This window comes from Cricetulus griseus, chromosome 3 (genome assembly GCF_003668045.3).
Source record: "Cricetulus griseus strain 17A/GY chromosome 3, alternate assembly CriGri-PICRH-1.0, whole genome shotgun sequence".
NCBI classification, from domain to species: domain Eukaryota; kingdom Metazoa; phylum Chordata; class Mammalia; order Rodentia; family Cricetidae; genus Cricetulus; species Cricetulus griseus.
The window spans coordinates 27,744,062-27,769,767 of NC_048596.1; the positions used below are offsets into that span (position 1 = coordinate 27,744,062).

A 25,706-nucleotide genomic window follows, 5' to 3' on the forward strand; every position below is an offset into this window, starting at 1 on the left:
AAGGAAGAAATGAAGGTAGATTCAAAGAGAAAAAATAAAAGTGGAAAGAAAAATCTCATAATCAGCCCATGCTCATATCTTCTATATCAGTGGTTCTCAACCTATGGATCACATCCCCTTTGGGGTTGAACGAAAGTTCAAAGGAGTCACTGGGGTCAGATATCATGAATATGGGACATTTACACCACAATTCATAACATAAGGAAAATTAGAATTGTGATGTAGCAACAAAAATAATTTTATTATTGTTGGGTCATCTCAATGTGAAGAACTGTATTAAAGGGTCACATCTTTAGGAAGGTTGAGAACCACTCTCCTATAAAAACTAACCATGACTTTAAGATCAATAAGTACCTTTAAATATTTTTCAGGCAATTTTTATTATGTTAGTTTTATTTTGAATTATTTGTATATCTGTATCTGTGCATGGGTTTGAGCATGTGAGTACTGGTTCCTGAGAAATTCAGAAGAAAGAGTCAGATCCCCTGGAACTGGAGTCGCAGGCAGTTGTTAACCTACTCTTGGGAACAAACTTGGTGCTCTCAAGGAGCAGTGTGTAGCTCTTCACCACCGAGACCTCAGAATTTTAGCTGTGCTAACAGGACTCTAAAAAGATTTGAATCATCTCAGTCCCTTGAGTCTCGAATTGTAGTTATCAAGATTAGTAGTTTAGTAATCAGCCTAAGTAATCTGTAATTGTATTATGTATTAAGTTTGGCTTTTATGAGTTATATCTTAGACTATTGAGAACAAAGGGAAACGAGTATTTTTGAATAAAGAGATTTGCCTTATCAATTTGGAAACAGACAAAGACTTTGCTCGGTGAAGTTTTTGCAGAATCTTCATTGTTCATCATGCTTTGTGAGCAGTGACCTCACTGTTATAAGGCTTGCAACCAGTATGGTGACAATGCCTGTCTGACTCCATCGTTCTGTCTGTTCACAGAATATAATAAAGATTCCAGAAAGAGCTTTTAATTGTTAGGAGTGGTGTAAATGAGTACAAATCCTGACACAGGCAACAGAGTAATCAAACAAGTCTAGGAAGAAAAACAACCCCATTTTACACTAATTATTCCTGAAAGCATACCTTCATGCTTTGATAGGAGGGTAGGAATTGAGGGAATGGTAATGTCTTCCTTGAAGTGCAAGGTTATTAGTGTTAAAATCCTATCATAGCACAGTGGGAGAAGTTTTCTGAAAGAAACACGTAAGTAACTCAGTTCTACTTTAGTAGAACCCCTGTTTTCTGAGTGAGAGCGTTGTTGTGCAGACTTTGATCAGGGATGATAACATGACATAGCATGGAATGCAGACATTCCAGCTCTCATCCATAAATCTGAGTAGAGCCTTATGGGATTGATGGGAGGAGATGATGGAAGGAAGAAATGGGGAGTTGTATGTTATTGGGGATTTAGTACTCATAGATACATTAAATATAGTCTTCATGGCTTAGATATGAACTGTCTTCCTGAAATGTGTAAGTGCCAGCATTAGATCTCTGGGTGGCGCAATTTTAGAAGGTCATGGAAGCTTTGAGAGGCTGGACCTGGCTAACAAAGTAGGCAGGTGGGAACAGGTCCTTGGTCAATCTTATCTCTGGCCCTTTCTATTTCCTGTCTTCATCAAGGTAACAAAGTTTCCATGACACAGATCACATGGTGTGATGCTGTTTTCAGATGCATGGGGCCAAGTGCTTGTGGACTTAAGCATCTGAAAACATTGGAAAAATCAAACTTCCTTCTTTATTTAAAAAATTTTCATTTTGCATGCTAGTCCATGTTCCTCCTCCCTCCCCTTCTTCTTCCCTGCTCTGAGAGATGACTCAGTGGCTGAGAGCACTGGCTGTTCTTTCAGAGGACCTGGGTTCAATTCTCAGCACCCACATGGTGGCTCAAACTTCTTTAACATTGTTCTCTCAGGTATTTTGGTTATCATAATGTAAAAGCAATCAATTCAGAGACATTTTTAAAAGACAAATATATTTTAAAAGTTGAAAACCTAGATATAAAATTGATAGCATTTATGGTCTTAGAATAAAGAAATTATTAGTGGAGAAAATAAAATCCCTCTGAAGCATTCTCAAGGAAACATTACACTACCGAAATTGAGGGTGGAAACCAGAAAATGAAAGCAAATGAAACAGAGAAGAATGTAGTCTTAAGATACTTACATGTGACATAAGGCCACATTATGCCCAGAGTTCTAAGCTAGTAGAACTTCAAAAACCTATCTACGTGTAGTGATGCTGTAATCGTTTTTGTTTGTTTCTTTGCTGTCAACTTGGCCCAAGTTCGAGTCATCTGGTAAGAGGAATGACAATTGAGAAATTGCCTCCATCACATTTGCCTGCAGACAGGACCATGGGGCATCGTCTTCATTAGTGATTGATGTGTATACTGTGAGCAATGTCACCCTTAGACAGGTTGTTCTGGTTTGTATGAAAAAGGTAACTTAACAAGCAATGGTGAGCAAATCAGTAAGCATCCCTCTATGCACCTGGTTCATTTTCTGCATCCAGTTTCTTGCCATGACGTCATTCCCTTCATGATATTTTGTGATTAAGATATGTAAGGTGTAATAACTCTTTCCTCCCCAGTTTGCTTGTGGTCATAGTCTTTATCACAACAATAGAAACGAAACTAAGACAGTAGGTAAGGAAAAACTGCAAGAGTTGCAGCATCATGCAGGCTTATATCAAGGTTCCTGAAAATTGCTGACTCCAGACAGTCTATACCAGCTATGGCCCATTCAGGGAAGCCCTAAGAGGCCATGGTGTGAAGCTGTGAAGGTGAAGCCTAAGTTAAAAATAAGCTCTGGGATGTTGGAGATGCCGGCATCAAGGGGTGTTTACTGAGGAAGGATGCAGTCTGAAAAAGAAATGACATGTGCTACAGGCCTCCAAACTGGAGCAAGTTGTCTGTTCAAGCCTGAAGCCCAGATAATGCCGTCACAATTCTCAGATGTTAGACGTGGAGCTTCAAGGTTATTCTGAGGCTTTTCCACTTTGCTTTCATCTGAATTTCCTTGTCATTCTCCCACTCTAGCATTTTGGAATGTGAATGCTAACCTTGTGGCACTTTACACCTGAAGTATGTATTTTATTTTTCTAAAAAGCAGTTTTTCAGGGATTCACAGTTAAAAGCTTAATCTCAGTAGAGACTCAGACTTCTGGGAAGCATTGGGCATGCTAAGGCTTTGCACACATCTGAAGATGGATTGAATATACTTCCCATTAATCATGAAGTGATAAGATTTTTCAGGTCAGGAGTGAAATATTATGTTTAAAATCATGTTTGGTAGTAATTAAGATGTGGAGCAAATCTCTTACATCCCTTGACAGATGAATGGATAAGTAGAATGTGGTATTTGCCCACAACACTATTATATTCAGTCACAAAGAAAAATGAAATCATGGCATTCGCAGGAAAATAAATGGACTGGAGATTACCATACTAACTTGCATAAGCCAGACTCAGAAAGACAAATGTTGCAAAGAGAGACACACAAAGGCAGACTCACAAGACAAATGAATTTTCCTTCACACGTGGATCTTAAATGTTAATGCTCATTGTGTACACACATGCTTCTGTGGAGGCGTGTAAGCCACAGAACAAGGAAGAGGGTCATTCCTCTCAGGCTGCCTCTTCTCTGATGATGGCTACCAGCTTCTGCCCAGTGCTTTTTCAGAGCAGCAGCAGCAACAACAACAACAAAATTCGTCTATAACCAAAACAGTGAACTAGTGATACTGGGTTTGTTCTTTCCTACTTCTCACTTGAAAATTTTTCTAACATGATTTATTCTTTTAAGGGGTTTTATGATTTTGCAAATCTTTCTCTCTTTAAGTGTAGTTTTAACTGTGGCTTTGGGGTCACCGATTACTTTAGTTTATTCTGATTGAGGCAGGTTTTTATCCTTCAGTTTTAAATAATAACTATTATGGTTCATAGTCTTTGTTTCCTCTGGATTTTATGGTCTTTGCTGAGAAGTCTGTTTGTGTGATATATATGACTTTCTAAGTAACTCATAATTTCTCCGTTGTGGCTCTTGGCTTTATTTCTCCATACTTGAGGATTTTAAAATTTCTTAATTAATTAATTAATTAATTAATTTTCCCATCCAGATCACAGTTTCCCCTCCTTCCCTCCGTCATCCCTCCTCCCTTTCCCCTTGCTCTCCTTCCTATCTCTCCCCTAACCTCCTCCATCCACCCCTCCTCCTTTCTCTTCAGAAAAGGTCTGGTCTCCCATGTATATCAGCCAGCCATGGAAAATCAAGTTGCAGTAAGACTAGGCAACCCCTCTCCTATTAAGGCTGAATGAGGCAAGACAGTAGGAGAAAGGGGTCCCCAAAACAGGTAACAGAGTCAGAAATAGACTCTGGTTCTACTGTTAGGAGTTGTACAAGAGGACCAAGCCACACAATTGTAACATAGGTTCAGAGAGCCTAGGTCAGTCCCATACAAGTTTTCTTATTGGCAGTTCATGCTCTGGGAGACACTATGAGGCCAAGTTAATGGCTTCTGTGTGTTTTCTTGTGTTGTTTTCGGAAAATTCCTGTGCCACATAATAATCAAAACAGTAAATTTACAGAACAAAGAAAGAATATTAAAAGCTACAAAGGAGAAAGGTCAAGTAAAACATAAAGGCTATAAAAGACCATGGATGCCAGCACTTACTAATATACCCAGAAACTTTCAAACACCATAGATGGAGAAAACAAGATATTTCACAGCAATGTTAAATTTAGATGATATATATCCACAAATATCTATCTATCTATCTATCTATCTATCTATCTATCTCTCCAAAAATCCCTACAGAAGGTATTAGAAGAAAAACTAAGAAGGTTAACTATACCCACAAAAACACAGGCAATAAATAATCCCACACCAGCAAAACCCAAAGAAGGGAAACACACACACACACACACACACACACACACACACACACACACACACACTACCACCACCACCACCAAAATAACAAGAATTAACAATCATTTGTCATTGATATCTCTCAATATCAGTGTATTCAACTCCCTGATAAAAAGAAACAGACTAACAGAATGGATATGAAAACATGATCTATCCTTCTTTCTACTGTATACAAGAAATATACCTCAACACCAAGGATAGACATTATTTCAGAGTGAGGGTTGGAAAAGATTTTCTAAGCAAAGAGACATAGAAAGCAAGGTGGTATCACTGTTCTATTATCTAACAAAATATACTTCCAACCAAAATTAGTCAAAAGAGATGGAGGACATTTCATACTCATCAAAGGAAAAATTCACCAAGAGGTCATTGCAATTTGTAACATCTATGCCACAAGTGCAAGGCTATCCAACCCATTTTGTAAAAGAAAGATTACTAAAGCTTAAATCACATGTCAAACCCCACACATTAATTGTGGAAGACTTCAATATCTTGTCCTCACCAATAGTTTTGTCATCCAGACAAAAACTAAGCAGACGTTATGATTCAAATGACCTAATAGACATCTATAGAACATTTCACCCAAATGAAAAAAGAAAAAAAGAATATACCTTCCTCTTAGCACTTCATGGAACCTTCTCCAAAGTTGACCACATACTTGCTCACAAGTAAGTATCTCAACAGATACAAGAAAATTGAAATAACCCCCTGTCCTTTATCAGATCACCATGAATTAAAGCTGGATTTCAAAACAACAGAAACAATAGAAAGCCTACAACTCAAGGAAACTGAACAACTTTCTACTGAATCACCACTGGGCCAAGGGAGAAATAAAGAAAGAAATTAAAGACTTCCCAGAATTCAATGAAAATGAATGCACAACATACCCAAACTTATGGGGCACGATGAACCCCTGAGGAGTTAACTACATGAGTTTTTTCTGGCCATCGCCATTCTGGAAGAGTGTCTGCTATGATTGCTTTGAATAGTCTCCATTCCAGCTTCCTTTTCTACACCACATCTCTATGGCTTTGGTCTCTACAATGTGTCACAGATGTCCTCAGTGTTGTCATTGTTCTCAATTTTTCTCTATTACTGTTTAAATGTAATAAACTCTCAGCATTGTCTCCAAATTCTTTCTTGTCTTCTACATTATATAATACATTGGTAATGCTTTCCACTGAGTTTTATCATTTGATTTTCTGAGTTGTTCATTTTCAACATTGGCCATTCTTGTTCCCCCCCCCCCCAGAATCTCTGTCTCTTTGCTGAACATCCTGTCCAAGTTCCAGAGTTTTCCATCCAAGTCTTCAAGTGACTTATTTACTTTGTGCATTTATGTATTTAAGTTCTCTTTGAGGCCACTGAGCATGTTTTGAGCAAGGTTCAATTGTTTTTTAACAACTAGGTTGGATTTTTATCCAACATTTCAGCAGAGTTCAGGACCTTTGGATTAAGTTAATGAGATGTTATTATCCTTTCTAGAGTCATGTTGCCTGGATTACTCATGTTCCTTTGATGGAATCTGTACATCTTTTGAGATGACTGTCTGTCTTATATGCGGGTCTTCCCAGTGAGCAGACTTCTCTTGAGGTCTCCATTGCAGTACCACTCAGAGAGCAGACTACAGATCACCATAACCACAACACAAAAACAAACCACATATAGAAATATAAAAAAGTCAATTAAAAGTAACAGAAAAGGCACCAACAATCGCTGAACGGAGAGGGGTAAGATGATATAGCATAAATTACAAAATTAAAATTAATGAATGTAAAGATGATAATAACACAAGAATTAAAGTATGGAGGATGGTGGGAAATGGGGGAAAAAAGAGAAATCAGGCTAAAGTAAAGACAAAAGAAAACAGCACAAAGAAGAGAAATAAAGAGACTGCAATTTGATTACAAAATAAAAATGCTTAAGCAAATTATATAAGGGAAAGAGAAATACAAATGAAAAATGTAAAAATAAAAATAATAAAATAAAACTGCGCCTGTTTCTTAGGAAAATGAGGCAAGAATGATCATAAATGCAAGGCTTGCCTGGACTATGGAGTGAGTCAAGGGCCAGCCTGTGCAAATTTGTGATAACCTGTCTCCAAACAAAAAATGCAAACAAAGTTGAGAAAAAGCCCCAGCGCTGTAGGCCTTACCCAGTCCATACCAGGCCCTAGGCTCAATTCTCACAAATAAAAGGTAGACACACATAAAAACAATAAAAGGAAAAAAAGAAGATTGTTAAGCTCTGTTTCAGTTCCTCCAATACTGGTTTCTCTGTCTTCCCACTCTGTGTAGGTCGTTGTGTGTTGACTGATAGTAGGTTGGCCGGGGCTGTGTTGTCAACAACAAGCCTCCACTTACCTCACTTGCTTCTCTTCGTGTACAGAAACCCCTTGCGGACCCCAGTGAACTCTGTGGCCTGTGGGCCCGGGCAGGTTCCTATCACTTCAGAGACACCTGCTCCTCCAGTCTCACACCAGGGTCAGCCATGGTCCATGCAGAGAGGTGTGCATGAGTACACCGAAAAGTGGGAGCAGCGGATAGCCGAGCTCATTCTGGAGGAGAGGTGCAGAACTGAAGGAACAGTGTGTCTCCCGCCCGGGCTCGGCTTTCTCCCACGCTGCACAACAGGAAACTACCAAGTGGGCTCCATAGGGTTCACTAAGGAGGCTAAGATGTGGGGTAAATTAGAGTAACTGCTCCCCTGCAGATAAAAACACAACCGCTAAGTCCACCGCGCCCCCTCGTGGTGAAACAAATACCCTGTTATTCCTGAGACTTCCCTCTTAAAATGTTTGGTAATCCAAAGCCAAGTGGTCAGCCTTGATATCATACACATCCCAGCAACGTTATGTGTGCCAAACAGGTTCTATATATATATGTTTATGAACATATATTTGTAAATATATGTGTATAATTATAATATATTCTAATATATATTAGAGATTTTGTGTGTGTGTGTGTGTGTGTGTGTGTGTGTGTGTGTGTGTGTGTGTAAAACACAGAGGCCATCAATTTGAGAGAGAACAAGGAGGGCTACAGAGGAAAGGATGGAGGGAGAAAAAGGAAAGAGGAAATCAATCTAATTATATTTTAATTTCAAAAATTAAAAAATCAAAAAAATTATGGGAAGGGAGAATGCTATTTTAAGTAACTATTTTTGCAATAATAATATGTCTTACATCTCTATATCTACCCACTTATGGTATTAACTTTATTATAGTTAAATTTTGTTTCTAGAAGCAAAATTCTGTTAGGCTTTCAGTAATTCTGATGTATCCACAAATCATTTTCCATTTTAATGGCATACATACTAGGCCTGTCAGTGATTTGAAATATTTGGTCACTGAGACATTAAATCTTATCTACAAAAGTCCTTGATACATGAAGAAACTAATTGTGCCACAGTAGATGTAAAAATAAAATAGTTGGTTGTGAAGCAAATTAAACATACAGCATCATCAAGGTTAAAGTTTACACAAGGTAGGCCATTTGCACCTCAGGAACTATTTAGCAGTGTTTGGAGACATACTTGTTATAGTGACTTGGAGTGTGTGAGTGCTACTGGCATCTAGTAGGTAGAGTCCAGACAAGGTTAGCAATACCCTGGACAGGGAATGTGTGTGGGAGGGGAAATTGGAGGAGTGGATGGGGAGAAAGCTGTAGTAGGGATGTATCCACTGAGAGAAGAAGAAACATAAATTTAAAAATATATATGTGTAGATCTTGCTTGGATTCTCTTTTAAATAGCTCCACACTTGTGAGATGCTGAGGCATTTGAGATGATTGGATATGTAACTTTAAGGACGTTTTTGACATGATAATGGTATCATTATGTGGATAAGAGAAGTTATCATTTCAAAGTTGATCCTGAGGGAGGAGGGAAGTGGCCGAAGACACAGGTGCAACAGGAATGACAGAGAGAGTGGAAATAACAAAGAATACAGATAAGTTCATCAAACTATACTAATACTAAATAGATTAATCTTCTATACCCTTAAGGGGAAAATGAGGTTCAAAGTTGACTCCAAAGACACATTCCAGTGTAGCTGGAAACACTTCATTTGCTTGACTTTTGTTGATTCAGAGAAGTGAGAATGGTGTCTGTGAACTTGGCACTGTTGAGCTTTATATGATGAGATGTTATCCAGGGGATGGGCAAAGGAATCCCATGTGAGTAACCCTCCCCCCAACACTAGGGATATGCCCACACTTCAGAGTAGCAATGGAAAGAGTGTAAGTGAGTTGCTGTGGAAGCAAATACAGTGACCTTTACCTCAGTTCGGAGAACAAGATCCACACTGCCCTCATCAGCTAGACACGGGCTAAAATAAGGCAGTCAGGGTTGGAAATGCCAGAAACTTAAGAATACAATAGTTATGCTTTCTCAGGATGGTATAGAGAACATGTTTGGTTCTTAAGTGATGAAACCACCACAAATATTTATCATTAATTATTCACTGAAATTTTAAAGGCTCCCAAGTGATCCCCTCTTAAAATTTCTGCCCTGATAAGAATGAAGGAGAAATGGACAGAACATAAGAAATCCTTAAGAGTCCTGGCAAAAGGCATGGGGCAGGACAACACAACGAAAAGGAACATTTTTGTGAAGGCTCTCTGTCTTTTACTCATTACACAGGCAACAAACAAACCTTACTTAATATATCTCATCTATTTAACCACACTCTGAACAAAAAGTAGAAATCAGAAGGATTAGTTACATAGAACCTGAAGTCACATTGAAAATGGGAGTGTGATAATAAAACTCCTAAGTTAGGGGTGTTTTGGGTGTTTTCCAAATTTGGAGCTTTTTTATTTTTCATCAACCTGTGGCAGATGTCTATTTTGGTTCATATGCTACAAGGAATGTCTCTACATCTTCTTGTAGATACCAGGACATTGCCAGGGACTTTTAAAATAGTTTTGCTGGGTGGTGACTGTTTTGTGGTTGAGGTCTGGAGTAATGAAGGGCACACTGTGCATCTCCGAGATTCCTGAGTTTGCATCCGAATTGTTTCTGGTTTCCTCACCCATACTCAGTACAGTTGAATTTCTCATGTGTCTCAACAAGAGGAGTACATGATTTTTTCAGCATGTGGACACAGCAGTGGTCATGAATGGTGGTTGGGAGCAGTTTTATCATGATAAGACACATGAGAAAAGTCGTCATTCAGTTTCAGGATTCTGAATGAACCATGGCTCCCCCTAATCTAAACTGAGTTTAGAAAAGAAGTTTGCAAAATTTCACCCTGTCCCAGAAATGTACTTTCTTAGGTGTTTCTAATCACAGCTCCCAAATGAAATGTTGTATTTCTTTAAATAAATTAAAAAAAACAAAGTGACAAATGAGAACTTTGTTGATGCCAATATATTTCTAAAGTCAAAATTACAGTGATACGTTTTCTTTTTAAACACTGGGAAACTGTGTGAAAGAAGAAAGGATTTTGGAATACACGTAACTAATTCTTTTAATCTTTTGCCATCATGGAAACGATCTCATTGTAAACCTCTTGAGGAGCATTCATGGCCCAGATAAAGTCCAGATGATTGTAAGGAAGAACCTCCTTATGGTAAATGAGGTTTTGGAGTTTGGGAAGCAGCATGCTAACATCTCGGGGATCAGCCAGGATGTCGTGGCCACCATTCCACACTGCAATTGGTACAGTCATAGCTGACACGTCATAATCAGGAGGTGTTCTCTGAAACATGACAGGTAAAAGACGTGGAGTTTAGGCAACCATGATTCAGAACCAGTATGAATTGTGTATTAGTTCCAAATAAAATCAAATGATCTATTCAAGGAAATCACCTTTACCCACAGAGCAAAACAAACATCATAGTTTGGACCAATGCTTCTCAACTTCTAATAGGTCTGTCAATCTGCTAGGACTGTTGTTAAAATGAAGACTGACTCAGCAGATCTGGGAGCAAAGTCAGGGATCTCACACTCAGGGGATGTTGATGCTGTTGGTTCTAAACTAAGAACTAAATGGTTGGTCTGTAGATGAAAATTCATACCAATTAAAAACCTAGATTTTAGTTCAGCGGAAGAAAGAGGATTTAACTAGATTCTTGGGTTTGTGTGTGTGATGGGTACATGCAAACCACTGTGCACATGTGCAAGTTAGAGTACAGCCTTCATATTGGTCCTTGGCATCCATCAGACAGGGTCTCTCCCATCCACTGATGCATATGCCAAGCCAGCTGGCCAACAAGCTTTTGGTAATTTTCCTGTCTCTGCCTCCCTCCTAATAGGGGCACACCGAGTTATTATAGACTAGGCTTACATAGAAAACACTGCACATTGATCTATCACGTCAGCAAGGATTTGACTAGATCATGACTTTGGCAGATTGCCTAAACCACTCTGAATCATGATCTCAAATAGGCCAGGATCCTAGTCGTTTGTTTTGACTTTGTATTGACTTCTACAGTATACATTATATTGGCATATTTTTATATGCTATCTGACCTCATTAGAAGCTGCTCTCCTTGACATTCTCTAAATTAGGAACCTCAGCATGACTCTTTCAGTAGTAGAGCTTCCCTCAGTCATTTCTGCTAGATGTTGTAAGTGCCTGAATTAATGATGGTTTTCTGCTGCTCCCTACTCATTCTTTCACTCCACAGCCTCATCTGAGGGGATGCTTTACTCTCCTAAGGACTCTTGATACAAGTCTTGATACTCTTGATCTGGTACCTTAACAGGATGTCTCCTACTATTTCCTGCTGGTTTTTTATAAACCTCCAAATTGATGGTGTTATATTTTGTTTGGCTTCTCAATCAGCCTGATCCAGGGATACCTGCAGGATGTTTTTAGTATCTTATTTAATGATGTTTTGCTATTCCTCTGGTGATTCTTTCTATATGCACCTCACTATCTTCTTGTAATATAGTTAATATACTCACTTTCTCAAAGCTGAAGGCATGGTTATTATAAACCACTCTTTGGCCTGTACAAAAGAACTGCCTGTATCATGGCATGAACTGTGGTTCAGTTAATAAGCTGTATCTACTGCACACTCATATAATTTTACTAAATATTGCTTCAAATCCTGAGAAAAAACATTATTGGCCTGGCTTTTTATTTCTAGAAAACCACTATTAACACAATGAGTTTATAAAGATTTACAAAACAAGTAGTAGAACAAGAGAGGCATCTCCATGATTCACATATCCACACACACTCTACTTAGGTACTTTTGTTTTTTAGATATTATTTCAAGGATATAAATCCATAAATCCAATATCCCCAAAGTTTGTGTCTTCACACTTTGTGAACAAACCAATGTGCAAAACATTTATTACATTATTGTTACAGTAATTTATGCCTTTTCTTACATTCCCTCACATGTTGGCTAAAATGTGGAGAATATCTATAATACACTTTGTTTTGCTTACACACTATTGAGGAAACACCTTCCTAGATGTCATCTCTGCTACTAAATTAACATCACTGATTTCAATGACAATTAAATAGATGTGTGATTGGCTGGAAGAAGGGTAGACTTGATGATTGGTTCTCAGGTTCTTGCTTGGCTATCTATGATTGAATCCTTTGGTTACCAGAATGAGAGTGAAATAACACTGTAAATTCAAAGCAAGTCTGAACTTTTTGAATTGATCTGAGAGTATTCTGAAAAAATCTTTTAAAGACATCAGATAAGTAACAGGGTGGGGCTTCTCTTTATCTGTAGAATCTTGTTATGAAAACATATACTTTTCAGTTGTGAGTCAGGGAAGTTAATGAAAATTAAGGTTATTCAGCTACAACTTGTGGAGAAAATTGGGTTGTTTAAATAGGAAGAGTGGCTCACAAACTATTTGCCTTGCTCAAAATTAGTCAATGATAATCAGAGATTTTGCCCTGAGCAAAGGGTTATATCCTACGGATAATTTCGTAGTCTGTGAATTATTGTGCAAATTTGTATTGGCCACCAATTAGATCAACTCCAGGCTCTGCGTCCTTTTTTACCACAGCAAGTATGAAGATTACAAGGCACCTTCATGCTCAAAATTATTTCTATCTTTGACCTGAAAACACACCACCATTTGTTTTCTAATTGGAAATGTGTTCTGTAAAATCATTTGTCTGGATGTCCAGAAGGCGAGGCTAATGCATGAGTAAACCAGTTAGACTCATGAATGGACATAACTATTAACTTGCTTCACCCAGTTCCACTTCAGAAAGAAGAGCGTATTGTGGGGAGGCTGGACTGTAAAGCAGGGCTGTGCAAGGACCACGTGCTGTTATTTTATGGAACATCTTCACATGTGATCTGGCAAGACTCTGAGGTCCATTTCCAGAGTAGAGTAGTGGGATAACAAGAAACTGGACAACAACATTACTTTGAAAAATGGATACCCAATTATCATACTTTCCTTCCCAAACTTTTATGTATCTGTCTTTTAAATTGTGAACAATTTCAATCTCAAGAAACTTACCTGATTGTAGTGTAACAGGTTCTGGAATGGGCTTCCCCAATTAAAGGCTTGAAGTCTCCCAGCTCTAGCAACCTAAAGAAAATGTATATGTAAAAGTTAAGTTAAAAATTAGTTACAAGTAATTGAAATTAATTGGATAAAACTCATAAACCACCTGAAAACAATTCAGCCTCCAAATACCTCATTTTCATTTTTTTTAAAATTAGTGAGAAAATATTTTCTCATTCCAAATAATTACTAACCATCTAGGATATGTGGGTTCAATACATAACATATGTGAGTGCAAATGCAGCTTTGTTCCAACTTCTTTTTTGCATGGCAAATCATAAACGTAATTATTTCTTTGCTACTCAAAGCACATATTTTCATAAGATTTTCATGCACAAGGGTTAAGAGGGGTTTTTTTTTTCAGGTTGACGTACATAGAAGAATTGCCTGTCAGGAACATCTTAAGAATGTGCTTGGGGTTAAGGTTCAATCCCACAAAATGAATGCTAGCAACACTGAAATAATGATACCTGGGCCCAGTGGAGGATGTCTTGAACAGATGTTCCTGCTGGATTATGACCTAGGTACACATCAAAACGACTCTAGAAATCAAACACACACACATACACATAGGCTTAGACATACTTGGTTTCTGAAAAACAATCAGTAGCTAAGTTTTCTGGTTCAAGCAAGTGTTGCAGGATAACCTCTAACAGAAGGATGAACAATACAGTTGCATGACAGCTTAGAATCTACAAAGCACACCACTTGTTTTAACCATGATGAGCAAGGCAGCTGATTTACCAGCTCTATATTTTTTTCAAAGCAGATTTTGAGACCCAAAGAAATTCAAATAAATATCAGGTTCACATGAATAGTGACCATCAGTATGAGGCTAGAAAGTTTTACCTAGTTTCTGAACCTAAATTCTCAACTTTCTATTTAGTATCAGTGTGCAAGAGGTTAAATATTATATACAGGTTGCTTGCTTTGCATGATTTTAATTTATATTAAATAACTATACATATTTACACACATATGTATATGATAGTTACCATATATGTTCACTTATAGTATTCTATCTAGTCCTTAAGTCACCTTGCTCAGACCTGTTAGCATTCTGAAGTTCCATTTCCAGATTGCATGGGCCAATTCAATAGTGGGTCTTAGACTGTGGAGTAAGATAACCATCACCAAAGAGACTGAGCTCTCCCTTTATATAAGCAGCATGCCGAAGACAAGAGCTCTATTTCTGTTTCTTTTCCATCTCTCTAGTTTGCTATTATCTTTCTCTGAAGACTCTTATAGATATAATAAAAGAATCAATTTGTATTTTTGTGGAGTAAGTACAGAATTCTCTTTTATATTCCTCATACATAATGAGAAACAGCCTCAAATTGAAAAGAGCAAGAAGGGCACGTACCACCATAAGTAAAACCTAAAGGAAAAATATAAATAAATGTGAATGTATTTATCATCAGCCCCGAGAAAGACAACTAAAACTCCCTAGTCTCCATGGAGATAGCAGCTTTGTTTTCACTACTGTGTTCCCAATCAGTACAGAAATATATAGGTTACATCTGATAGTAGCTGTGTTTTCACTACTATGTTACCAATGAATGCAGAAACTAGTAAGCTATGTCTTTAACTTAAAATTCATTTTTTAGGAGTTCAAAGATATGAATTAGAGTCAAGATCACCCCGTAATTCCAGCTACTTGAGAGGCTGAATCAAGAGAATATCTGGTTAAAGCCCTATGTTGGCTATAGTGTGAGTGACTTGGAAATTTAACAAGATTCTGTCTCACAAAAAATGTTATTTAAAAATAATGAAAATATATCTCATAAGTATAGCATGGTCTTAAAATTCCCAAGGTCTATGCTTAATACCATAAAATCAAAATGAATAATCAGCCAGCAAAAGTGTGTGTATGTATAATAGTAATAGTAATATGTATACTATGACCATTGTTATGTGCTTTATGTTATGTTCTATTTGTATTAAATATCTTAGGTGATTTGAACTTTACAATAGCAGTGTGTGTGTGTGTGTGTGTGTGTGTGTGTGTGTGTGTGTGTGTGTTTGTAAACCACTACAGGAGTTTAAATCAGTTCCAAAAGTAGAATTTAAATTAGGCTGACTTGAATCCATATGTTTAAGGCCCTCTTGATATTGGAATTTCTCATATAAGCCTTGAAACTCCAACTCCAGGGGTAAAAATGCAGAGCAAGATATGGATAACCTGTTTCATAGCTGCACTGAAATGTGTTTTACAAATGAATGGCTGTGACTAGAAGTATTAAAAGACTTCATGTCATTTACTTCATGACTATGCATTGTTTCTCAGAAGAGCCTGACATAAAGGTTCATTCCCTTCTGTCACAGATGCTAAATGCCACACTAGCCAAAAGTCAGTCCTGTTTTGAATGGGAACAAGAGCTGAAATTGGAATGAGCAGTAGCTTGTGACTTCTCTGGAGTGTACCACAATGCTGTGGGCACAGTTCTGAGGTGATGATGAAAAAACAATCAAAAGTGTTTGGGAAGAGTGTCTTGAATAATGGAGGCCACAAAGCATACATACCACATTCAAGTTCTTTCTGTCAAACCCACACATAATGAATAAAGCGTTGCTGCAGAGAAGATCCATCAGCTCCCGAGAACACACTTCAGTACCAAGAAATTGATCAAAGAAGGTGTGTGGCATGAACATTTTGTCACCAAATATAATCTGAAAAATGAGAGCATCATTAGAACATGGCAGCCTCCAAGCTGTAGAAAGCCCTCTTCATTGCTGCAAACACTCATTCAGGTAGTGATTATGCTTGTGTTTTTCTTTAGTTCTATAAGTAGTTTTAGAAATTTCCTCTTCTTTAGACTGGTATTTCTCATTATATACAAAAATACAACTCCAAACAGATCAAAGACTCAATTGTGAAACCCCAAACAGCTAAGCTTCTAGAAGAAAGCACTGTCAGTACCATATATGATATAGAAATAGTAAAGGACATTCTGAATGAGACTCTCTTAGCCTAAGAATTAAGGCTAACAGTTGACAAGTGGGACCTCATAAAACCAAAAAGCTGCACAGCACAGGAAACAACCAATTAATCAAAGAAGTACACAATGGGAAATAATCTTTGCTAGTTATACCTCTGGCAGAGGGATAATATCCAGAATATATAAAAGACAACCAAACCAAACCAAAAAGAATCCCATTCAAAAATTGACCCAGAACATGAATAGAGAGTTCTTAAAAATGAACAAACAACACATAGTGGTTAAGAAATATCACAGAAAGTTAATTGTCTCTAACAATTAGGTTAATGAAAATCAAAACAACTATAAGATTTTATCTTATCCCTGTCAGAGTGGCAAAGGTCAACAAAGCAACACATAATAATAATAATTATTGTTGGTAGAATGTAGGGAAAGGGAGCTCTACACTTCCTGTTGAGGGCATTAGAAACTTGTGCAGCCACTCAGGAAATCAGTGTGGAGAATTCTCAACAAACTAAAACTAAATCTACCTATCTTTATCACTCATTGACATATGCGCAGAGAACTCTACGTCATACTCCACAGATGCTATTATAATACATGAATTTTTGTGGAAATATATATATATATATATATATATATATATATATATATATATATATATAGTTTAATGTAAATTTCTCATCTGGACTGATAACACTCTCTCCAAGAGCCAAAGACCCTCTAATGAAAACTGTAACACCACCCATGAGAAGCTCTGATTTGATTGGTTGAAGTTGTTGATCAGGGTTGTCCAAGAGACTTCCAAAACAGTACAGATTATTGCTATTGTCCTTGTTCGCTCCCCAGATGTAAACGACAAGACTCTACTGTTCAAGACACGAAGCAATTCACATATAGGACCAGAAGCCCATGGGCTGAAACTAACAGGAATGCCTCCTCCCTAAGAACGGGGAGCAACTAATAGTTCTAATCAGCTATGACTCCTACGAACCACATCAATGAGCAGTATGGCAAGATAACCCTAAGGTTGCATGGTCACACATGTACTTTGATTGCAACCAACAACTTTCTAATTGGAATTCCTCAATAAGAGGAATTCATGCAGATATAGAAAACTTATCTAACTCCCCAGAGATAGTAAAGTCGTGGACTTCGGATAATCTACAACCACAACTGTACTAAACCAGCATAACCCCAAACTACATTCTAAATATTTTGTCTTTATGTGCACAAATAAGTGTAGTTCTGACCCCTCGTAAAGGAAATTTCTCGTTGCAACAGGCAAGAGACCATTATAGAAAACCACAATCAGTCAAAATGCAGACTTGTGAAGCCAAATCCCAACTGATGCATGTACAAAACACCCCACACCTAAGGTTTAGAGAGCATTGTGTAAGAGGGATGGAAAGACTGTAAGAGCCATATTGACAGTGAGTTTGCTGTGACACTGTGTGCCTTTGTAATGCCAGAAGCTACATCCACAAAATCTCACCAACGTTATTGCCTAAACATGAGCTGAACAAGGATGACAACATTTGACAGGTGTGGACATGAGGAATGACCATGAGGCCTCAATCTGACACAAGGAACTATAGGCATTAAGAAATGATGAGAACTGGAGTGGGAATTGGAGTGCTTTTCCAGGGAAGCAGAAACCAATTGTTTATCCAATACCAAATGGCCAATCCTGAAAATATATACACAAGTTTCACTATACAGAATCAAGAGGCTATATTCAGAATATATGTATCTATGCATGTAGCAACAGTTAATGAATAAAGAGGCTATGAATTTGAAAGATATCAAGGAAGGATACATGGGAGTGTTTGGAGGGAGCAGAGGGGAAATGTTATTACAATATCAAATATTAAATAAAATATTCATTATGTGTATAGAGGCATATGCGGTACATGTGTGTCACGGGAAGTGTGTGGAGATTAGAGAGCAACCTGTAGGAGTTCATTGCTCTCTCCTTGCACTAAGTGTGCCTCAGTAATTGAATTTAGGTTGTCAGACTTGGCAATCAGCTGTATCCATTGAGCTATTTTCCCCCTCTTTCTCTCATTTAATTGTCTCAATGAAATTGTGAAATTGGAAAGAGCAGATACAACATTCGGTGTGTATTATTGCAATTGAGAACTGCATAGCCTCTTGGAGCAAGTATAAGACACAAAGAATTATAACCCAGCTGGAGTAATAAAGGCTATGTAATCAAACCATGAAATAATAAGACAGATTGTCATAATTACATATCAAAATGTGTGATCTGGGTAATAAATTATGAGATCAGAGGAGAAAATAGGGACTAAAAGAGATATCTTTAGGAAAAATTTTTAGACACAATTGTGTAGAGCTATGAGACATTTTGCTTTCTCAATTTTATACCCAAAGAAACATGGCTAGGGAATAGTGTTTCAGTAATTAGTAATGAAGTTATTCCTGCAATTCTAATCCATGCCTGTGATTTAATCTCTAAATGCCTTCTCCTTTCAATTTCTCCGTTCCTGCTAACTGATAATCTGTGCACAAGTGGAAAAAAGAGGCTCAGTGCAGTAGGAAATGGCCGTGGTCATTTTACTCTCACAGGTTTTGCAGAAAAGTTTTGTTAATACTTTTGGCCATAGGCAGTGAATTTGGGCTTAGGTGTGCATGCTAATTTAGAAGGAAAGTGAATGAACAATATGATACTGAAGGGAAAGATACAATTACTGTACTGTATTTACAGCCTCAGGCTAAATCATTCTTCTAAAGCAAATTGTACAAATGTGCAGGTGTGCCTGCATGTGTTGGCATGAGTACAGGAAAAGTAGGCCATTAAACATTTGACTAAGTAAGTGCTATTATTACATTCCTGTGTGGGCTTTTTCAACAAGGCACTAAATATTCATGGTCTACTCATGTCTATATTACTGTCCTGTGAAATTTCTATTTCTTGGGACAAGAACTCATAGACATCCCAAGAGCATTTACTTGGAGGTTACACAGTATTTACTTTTTGCTCAGTCATTGATTTCTTTGCTTTATTTTTCCCTTCCCCTTCCTCTTCCTTCTTTTCCTCCTCTTCCAAGTTTTATAGCCCTACTAGGATTCTTATTTGGTTATTTTTCTAGGCTTTTAACACCCCATTCTCTGTTGCAGGAGTGAAGCTGCTACCTTGACACAGGTGTGTAGAATATTTGTAGAAAGCAAAACACTCATAGCACTGACAACCCACTGTAAGTTAATGAAAACCAAAGGAATAGATGGGGATTTTAGAGGCAAGAGGGGTCGATAATTTTCATGCCGTGAGTGAGATAATATAAACATGCAAACTTTAGGTTTGTGGATATGAATATGTTCATCCCTAAGAAACATTTATTTACTTTGATCACTTTGGAATCCAAAGGCAATTGGATACCTAAAATATAATCACATACCTTTAAAAGATACCCAGGAATAAGTGAAAGTTTTTTCAAAGGGCTTTGTGCGTATGTCACAGTAGCAACTGGAGCTAATGCATAAAACGTCTTGATTCTATTAGCCAGTGTGGGATTGGTAGAAAAGGCAATAAAACCTGAAATAGAACAGACCATCAGTGATGAAGATGTGTCATGTGTGTGCTGTTCTGTTTTCACAAGTGTGATGTTATTTTGGACTTGCTACAAATGTCATGTGAGGCAAGCTGTCAAACTGGCACATCAGTTATTTTGGGATATGCGTGAGCATGGTGATGGCTCTTTAAAATAGCTACTAAAGAACAAGAGTTGAGTTCAGTCTTCAGTTAACTCAAGATAGAGGCAGAGTCGAGTAATTTAGTGTCAAGATGAGCAGTTTTACTCATCTCAATACCATTCAATAATTTTATAACATGTTAGTGAGAAAACACTAACTTAGATGAAGTGTGTGTCACAGAACGTTAATGTTGTGTAAGCTCCCTATAGCCAAACACAGTTCTTGTCAGATGCTGGTAATCTCAGCACTCTGGCGGCTGAGTCAAGAAGGTCAGGAGTTTGAAGTTAGCTTGAGCTACACAGGACAGCCTTGTTTCAAAAAGCCACCATCTGCAACAACAAAGATGCCTATGACTTCTAGGAAGGTAATTCCAACAACTCCCTCTCAGACTTCATTTTACATAGCTTTTTGATAAGTTGGAAACCTGCCCTCCCTTTGGGTTCCAGAATTCTGGCTGCTTGCATATCATTATCACTACTTCTGACTCTTTCCTTTGTCACAGAACTCTCCTCTTGAAAATGAAGGGATAACTCTGTTGTGCTGAGACCTATTCTCTCGGCTGTCTGAATTGATTCCTTGGGATTTTAACTTAGTCTCATTGACTGTTGCCTCCTGTGGAGTGTTTTTAGTCCAGTGTTCTTTCTTTAACTTCAGATAGTTTATTACTGATCCTTGACATCTTTACCCAAATCTTTAATAGATGGCATAGAGTGTTCCCAAACTGAGTTCCTGATGTCCTTATATATCAGCTTTTCTCACAGACTTCCTTCCATATGACTCTTCTATGTCATTACATGTCTCTTCTCTGTCTACTCAGATAGTGTTTGCAGGATTCTTTCTGTTGAAAATGAATTCAGAAGCCCTCTGAAAATCTCTAAAATCTTCCATGAGTTATATTTCCCATAGCATTACCATTGTTTGTTGAACTCCATGTTACTTTTAAGGTTACTTTTCTGTCCCCCTCCATATAAGTAATATAAAGGTATGGACTTTAACTTATCTTCTTTGGTATATTATTTGGACAAATAATTTGTTTTTCAAAAAAAATGATGAATGAAAGAACAAATTCAGCCTGGATGCTGGAACATGCTGCTGTGAGAGTCAGGTGACCTGGACTGGTATCTGAATCATAACTTTGGACTATTCATAGAGGCTCATGCTACTTTCCTGAGTTATTTATCTCACTGCTTGATTTATCCATCTCTAGGGTATGAGGATTAATTGTCCTTATGTTGCTGTATTGCCATGGACATGACATTTTATAAAGTTGCATAGCAATGGTTATGCTACTGGGCAGTGGTACAGAAACTGTACCCAGTCAGTGCTTTTACTTACCAATAGTGGTGCCCTGAGAATGACCAACATAGTGCAACTTCTCTTGTCCAGTTTTCTGTACAATTAAGTCTATTGTGGCTGGAAGGTCATATTTAGCCATTTCATCAAAGCTGTAAGAAAAAGTAAAACCAACAAAACATATTTTCTTGTTATGCTTTCTAAAATTCAAGCATATTTATTGAGAAAACTCTATTTCTTCTAAAAAGCAGAAAAACTAGACACTTTAATTATTGCCAGTTATAAACCTGTAGTCAGCATCAGATGCCTTTGAGGGGATGGAGGTTGCTTGTAAGCAAAGGCCATATTTTTCAAACAATGCATAATGGCTACAATCTAATCTAATGAAGATAGTCTCAATGGGTGGGAATTATTTTCATACATGAAATGGAATACCAGATTTAACAAGCACTTGTATTCTATATTATGATTCCATATAACATGAGTCCCATCCTGTAGTACATTCTTCTTAAATCAGCTATTACAATAGAAAAATGAGAAAACTCTTGAATTGAACAATTTTAGTGGCTTCTCGTTGTGCACAGAATGAATTTCAACACTCTCTCTAGATCCAGTTCATGTCAACATTAATAGTGTTCTCTTGTGACACTGTCTCTCTCTTTCCCACTACACCAGATGGGCTTCCTATTAGTTCTCAAAACCATAAAATCATCCTTGTACCTCAGCAGCATCAGCCAGATGCTCTTCTGCCATGCATCTCCATTAGTCATTTTTAACTGGGACACAAGAAGGAATTGGGTGCCTTTGATAACGTTCCTGTGTCTAAACTTGGGGCTTTTCATGCCGATGCAAGCTGCTGTCCCTTCCTTCCAGTTCTGACACATCCCCAGTGTTTTGGTTTCTCCCCATGGAGCTTTCTAGCAACAGGGAGTTTGCCTTGCATCCTCCATTTTGCTGTATTGTTAATTTTATTTGGAAAAGCAGTTTTAGGCATCTCTTGATCTTGGGTCTAGAGATAATAGCAAATTTGAAGGAAAACTCCCCTTGGAATGAGGTGTATAGAAGATTCAAATGTTAAATTAAAATCATATGGCTTTTGATTTTTTGCCTCCTACCTGTAGAATAATTGGCTCTAATGAGAAAGTGAGAATGGCCACGCTTCTAGAGTTCAAGTACGTACTCATTTTAAATTATCCTTTCTTTACCTGAAAGCCCAGAACTCAACTGAGTCGGGTGAATAATATAAATTTCTCCTGGACCATGTATTCCCGCGGCTGTTCCCCAGCCACACATCATAACCAGCGTCTGCCAAAATGAAGGCCAGGCTGTTGTTTGGCAGATTTGCGATCCAATTTGTGGCTGATGCGAGCAAACCATGCTGCAAAAACACCACAGGTCTCTTGCCTAAGGAAAAAGATTATTCAAACATTATAAAGTTATTCCTTATGGTAGTTAGACATGTGGTCAAATTGGGTATGTTTATTTTCTTATGTTTGTTTTTTACATCTAAAATATCCTTTCTTGAGTGTGACTGGTATGCCAAAATTGATCAAATTATACACTTAATTTATTTATTATTTTTATGCATTTATGTAAGCCTGTATGAATTTATGTGCCACATGTTTGCGGAAGCCTCCAGTGGCCAGAAGATAGCATCCAATCTCCTGAAACTGGAATTATGTATAGTTGTGAGCAGCCAGCTGTGGGTACTTAGAATTGAACCCAGGTCTAAGCAAGAGCATCTAGGGTTCTTAACCACTGAGACTCTGGCACGTAAATTTTATTTTTATTTAGTGTATTTGTATTTATCAACACAGGACCTTGCATATGATATGCAAATGTACAGTTGAACTGTATCCTCATCTTATATTGTGTACATGAAATGTATTTACTCTTACATGTCAGTTAAATATAAATAAAGATATTAAAATAATAGTCTAAGGAAATTAAGCACTGATTAAATGTAGATTAAGAGTAATAAAGTTATGTTTCATTATTTTTCTGTAATGAGAAAAAGATGAAAATCTAACAATGCTATCAAAATAAAATGAAATTGTCTGTTTAGGAAATAGACCTCTAGCTACTTCCAGCCTTCCCTCTACAATACACACTGGTTAACTCCTTTCATGCACTGGATTTTAGCTACTGTGTTGAAAAAATTGTCCCTGTTTTAACTGGTTTAGAGGCCTTTGATAGTCTTTTTTTTTTAAATCATGATCGCTTTCTCATTCTTCTGTCTCAGTAGACTTGATTTCTGTCTATTGAAGGTTGGAAATACAACTTTGCATTGCATACAGAGTAATCTAGACTCATTGCATTGTTAGAAAGAAATGAAGGAAAAAAAGAAAAGTGTGGGGACAGATGGAGAGATGGATGAAGGGAAGGGAAAAAGGCAAGGAAGAAGAGAAGCAATGAGAGAAAGGAAGTTTTTACCTAAATTCTCTGAATTTTTTTTCCCATAAGGAATTCTGTAGATCCCCAGAATGTAGCCATCTTCAGTAATAACTTCATATTCTTCGCTTGGATATCCCCAGTAATTTATCATCTGACTCTGAGGAGGAAAATTTAAAAATAAACCTTTTATGTTTTCATTAACTTAAAATGCATCTACCCTTTTATGTTTTAATTAATTTAAAATGCATCTAACAGGTATTTCTAGTAAATTTTAACTTTTAACTAAAAGTTTAGACCCATAATGGCTCTCATCCCAGTAATCTCCCTTAGTAACTCACAATATTCATGTTTGCTTCAGGGCTCTCTGGAGCCAGTTTTCCAAATAAGCCATGTGCACCTCCAAATGCAGATATCACACTTGTTACTGTCAACAGCAGCCACATCTTGGACTGCCCTGAAACAAAAGGAGAAGCTGTATTCAGGTTAACATACATGCTTGCATAACATTCAGCGTTTGTGACTGTTTTACCTCCAAGAGTATTGTGGGATTGGCTGAGTTTGACTATATTCTGTTGAGCATAAACGTAGGTAATATGGATATTGCCAAATTCAATGTTTAATATACTTTCATTTCGATTGTTTCACTTCGATTGTGTGTGTGTGTGTGTGTGTGTGTGTGTGTGTGTGTGTGTGTTTTCAAATGGGCATATGTAGGAGGGCAAAGAACAACTTGGCTGTTTTTCTTGAGGATTCAGGGTCTCTCACTGAACTGGAGTTTGTTGAATAAGCTGAGTCAATGGTCAGAGACCCCAGGGATCCACCTGTGTCAGCTCCACTAGCTCTGGAATTACCAGCATGCATCACCATGCCCAGCTATTTTACTGGGTTCTCAGGTTCTTAACCATGCATGGCAAGTATTTCACCAGCTGAGCCATCCACTTAGTCCTGATTCTTTTAAAAAAAATCTCCAAATGAGGAATTTTAACCAGGAATTTTAATCCTCAATCTACAGGTGAAGCATAGTTTTATTATTCTGTATGCTTAAGACCAAACTTGCTTTTTGAGCACTGAGTAGGATTGAAGACTACAGGGGCTTTTGATGGTTTTACATCAATTTTAACATAATTTGCATTCAAAGCTATCATTGTGGGGCAGGAGAGTTGGCTTAGTGGTTGAAAGCCTGATGACCTGGTATTTGATTCTTAGAACCCACTCCCAAGAGCTGTCCTCTGACATCCACATGTGTTCTGTACAGTCACACATATGCTGAAATAAATGAAACTGTCATTGTGTTAAGACAATTAATAATAGTCACTTTATAACTATTTAAAGGTTTGAAAACACTGTGAATTTGAAAGGTAACATCACCATCTCATAATGATGTCACAATAAGAATAATGCATGGGTGTAATCTAGAAAAGTATAGGTCTTTTAATTTTCTACTGAGATTATTACTGTGAAATTATGTAGGTAAAACTGATTATAAACCAGTAGTGTATTATATGGTTGAATATCTTTTTCAGAAAAAGGAATTTACTATTATTATTTGTAAGAAAAATAAGGGCTTTACTAGTTGAATCCTCCCATATTTAATCATGAAACTAAAAATTTGTTTTGGAAAATAATGACTTCACGAAGACTAAATCTATGCTACTACCTAAATAATTGACCTGTCATATAACTTGCTTTCAAAGCTGTTGTCATTCATGTCATTGTAAAGCAATGCAGGATGGTAGTAAATGAATGAAAATTTTAGACTGAAAATATCCCAACTGATGAACCTATCTTACTATAGATAACCACTCATAAACCTTGAATAGATTCTAGTTTCTTGTGTTTTTATATTTTGATTACTATCTCAAAGGATAAACTTTGATTTTGGAAAGGAACATTACAATAACTCCTTTTGATCAAGCAATTGTAATTGTCATT

General features: G+C 37.3%; 1 protein-coding gene across 2 annotated transcripts; it reads right to left on the reverse strand.

Moving 5' to 3' along the window:
- Positions 1–10,408: 10,408 nt before the first annotated feature.
- On the reverse strand, positions 10,409–24,220 carry Lipf (lipase F, gastric type). 2 transcript variants are annotated; one of them, XM_035443090.1, is made up of 9 exons: positions 24,113–24,220; positions 23,814–23,931; positions 22,586–22,685; positions 21,423–21,532; positions 19,793–19,929; positions 15,958–16,104; positions 13,905–13,976; positions 13,387–13,458; positions 10,409–10,639 (listed from the first exon to the last, which is right to left on the reverse strand). In XM_035443090.1, the coding sequence occupies exons 1-9, from the start codon at positions 24,215–24,217 to the stop codon at positions 10,409–10,411; spliced, it is 1,092 nt and encodes a 363-aa protein (XP_035298981.1). In that variant the 5' UTR covers positions 24,218–24,220. The 2 variants fall into 2 exon arrangements, with proteins under 2 accessions (XP_035298981.1, XP_027262558.1); XM_027406757.2 differs by having other exon boundaries at positions 22,586–22,784.
- Positions 24,221–25,706: the final 1,486 nt, after the last annotated feature.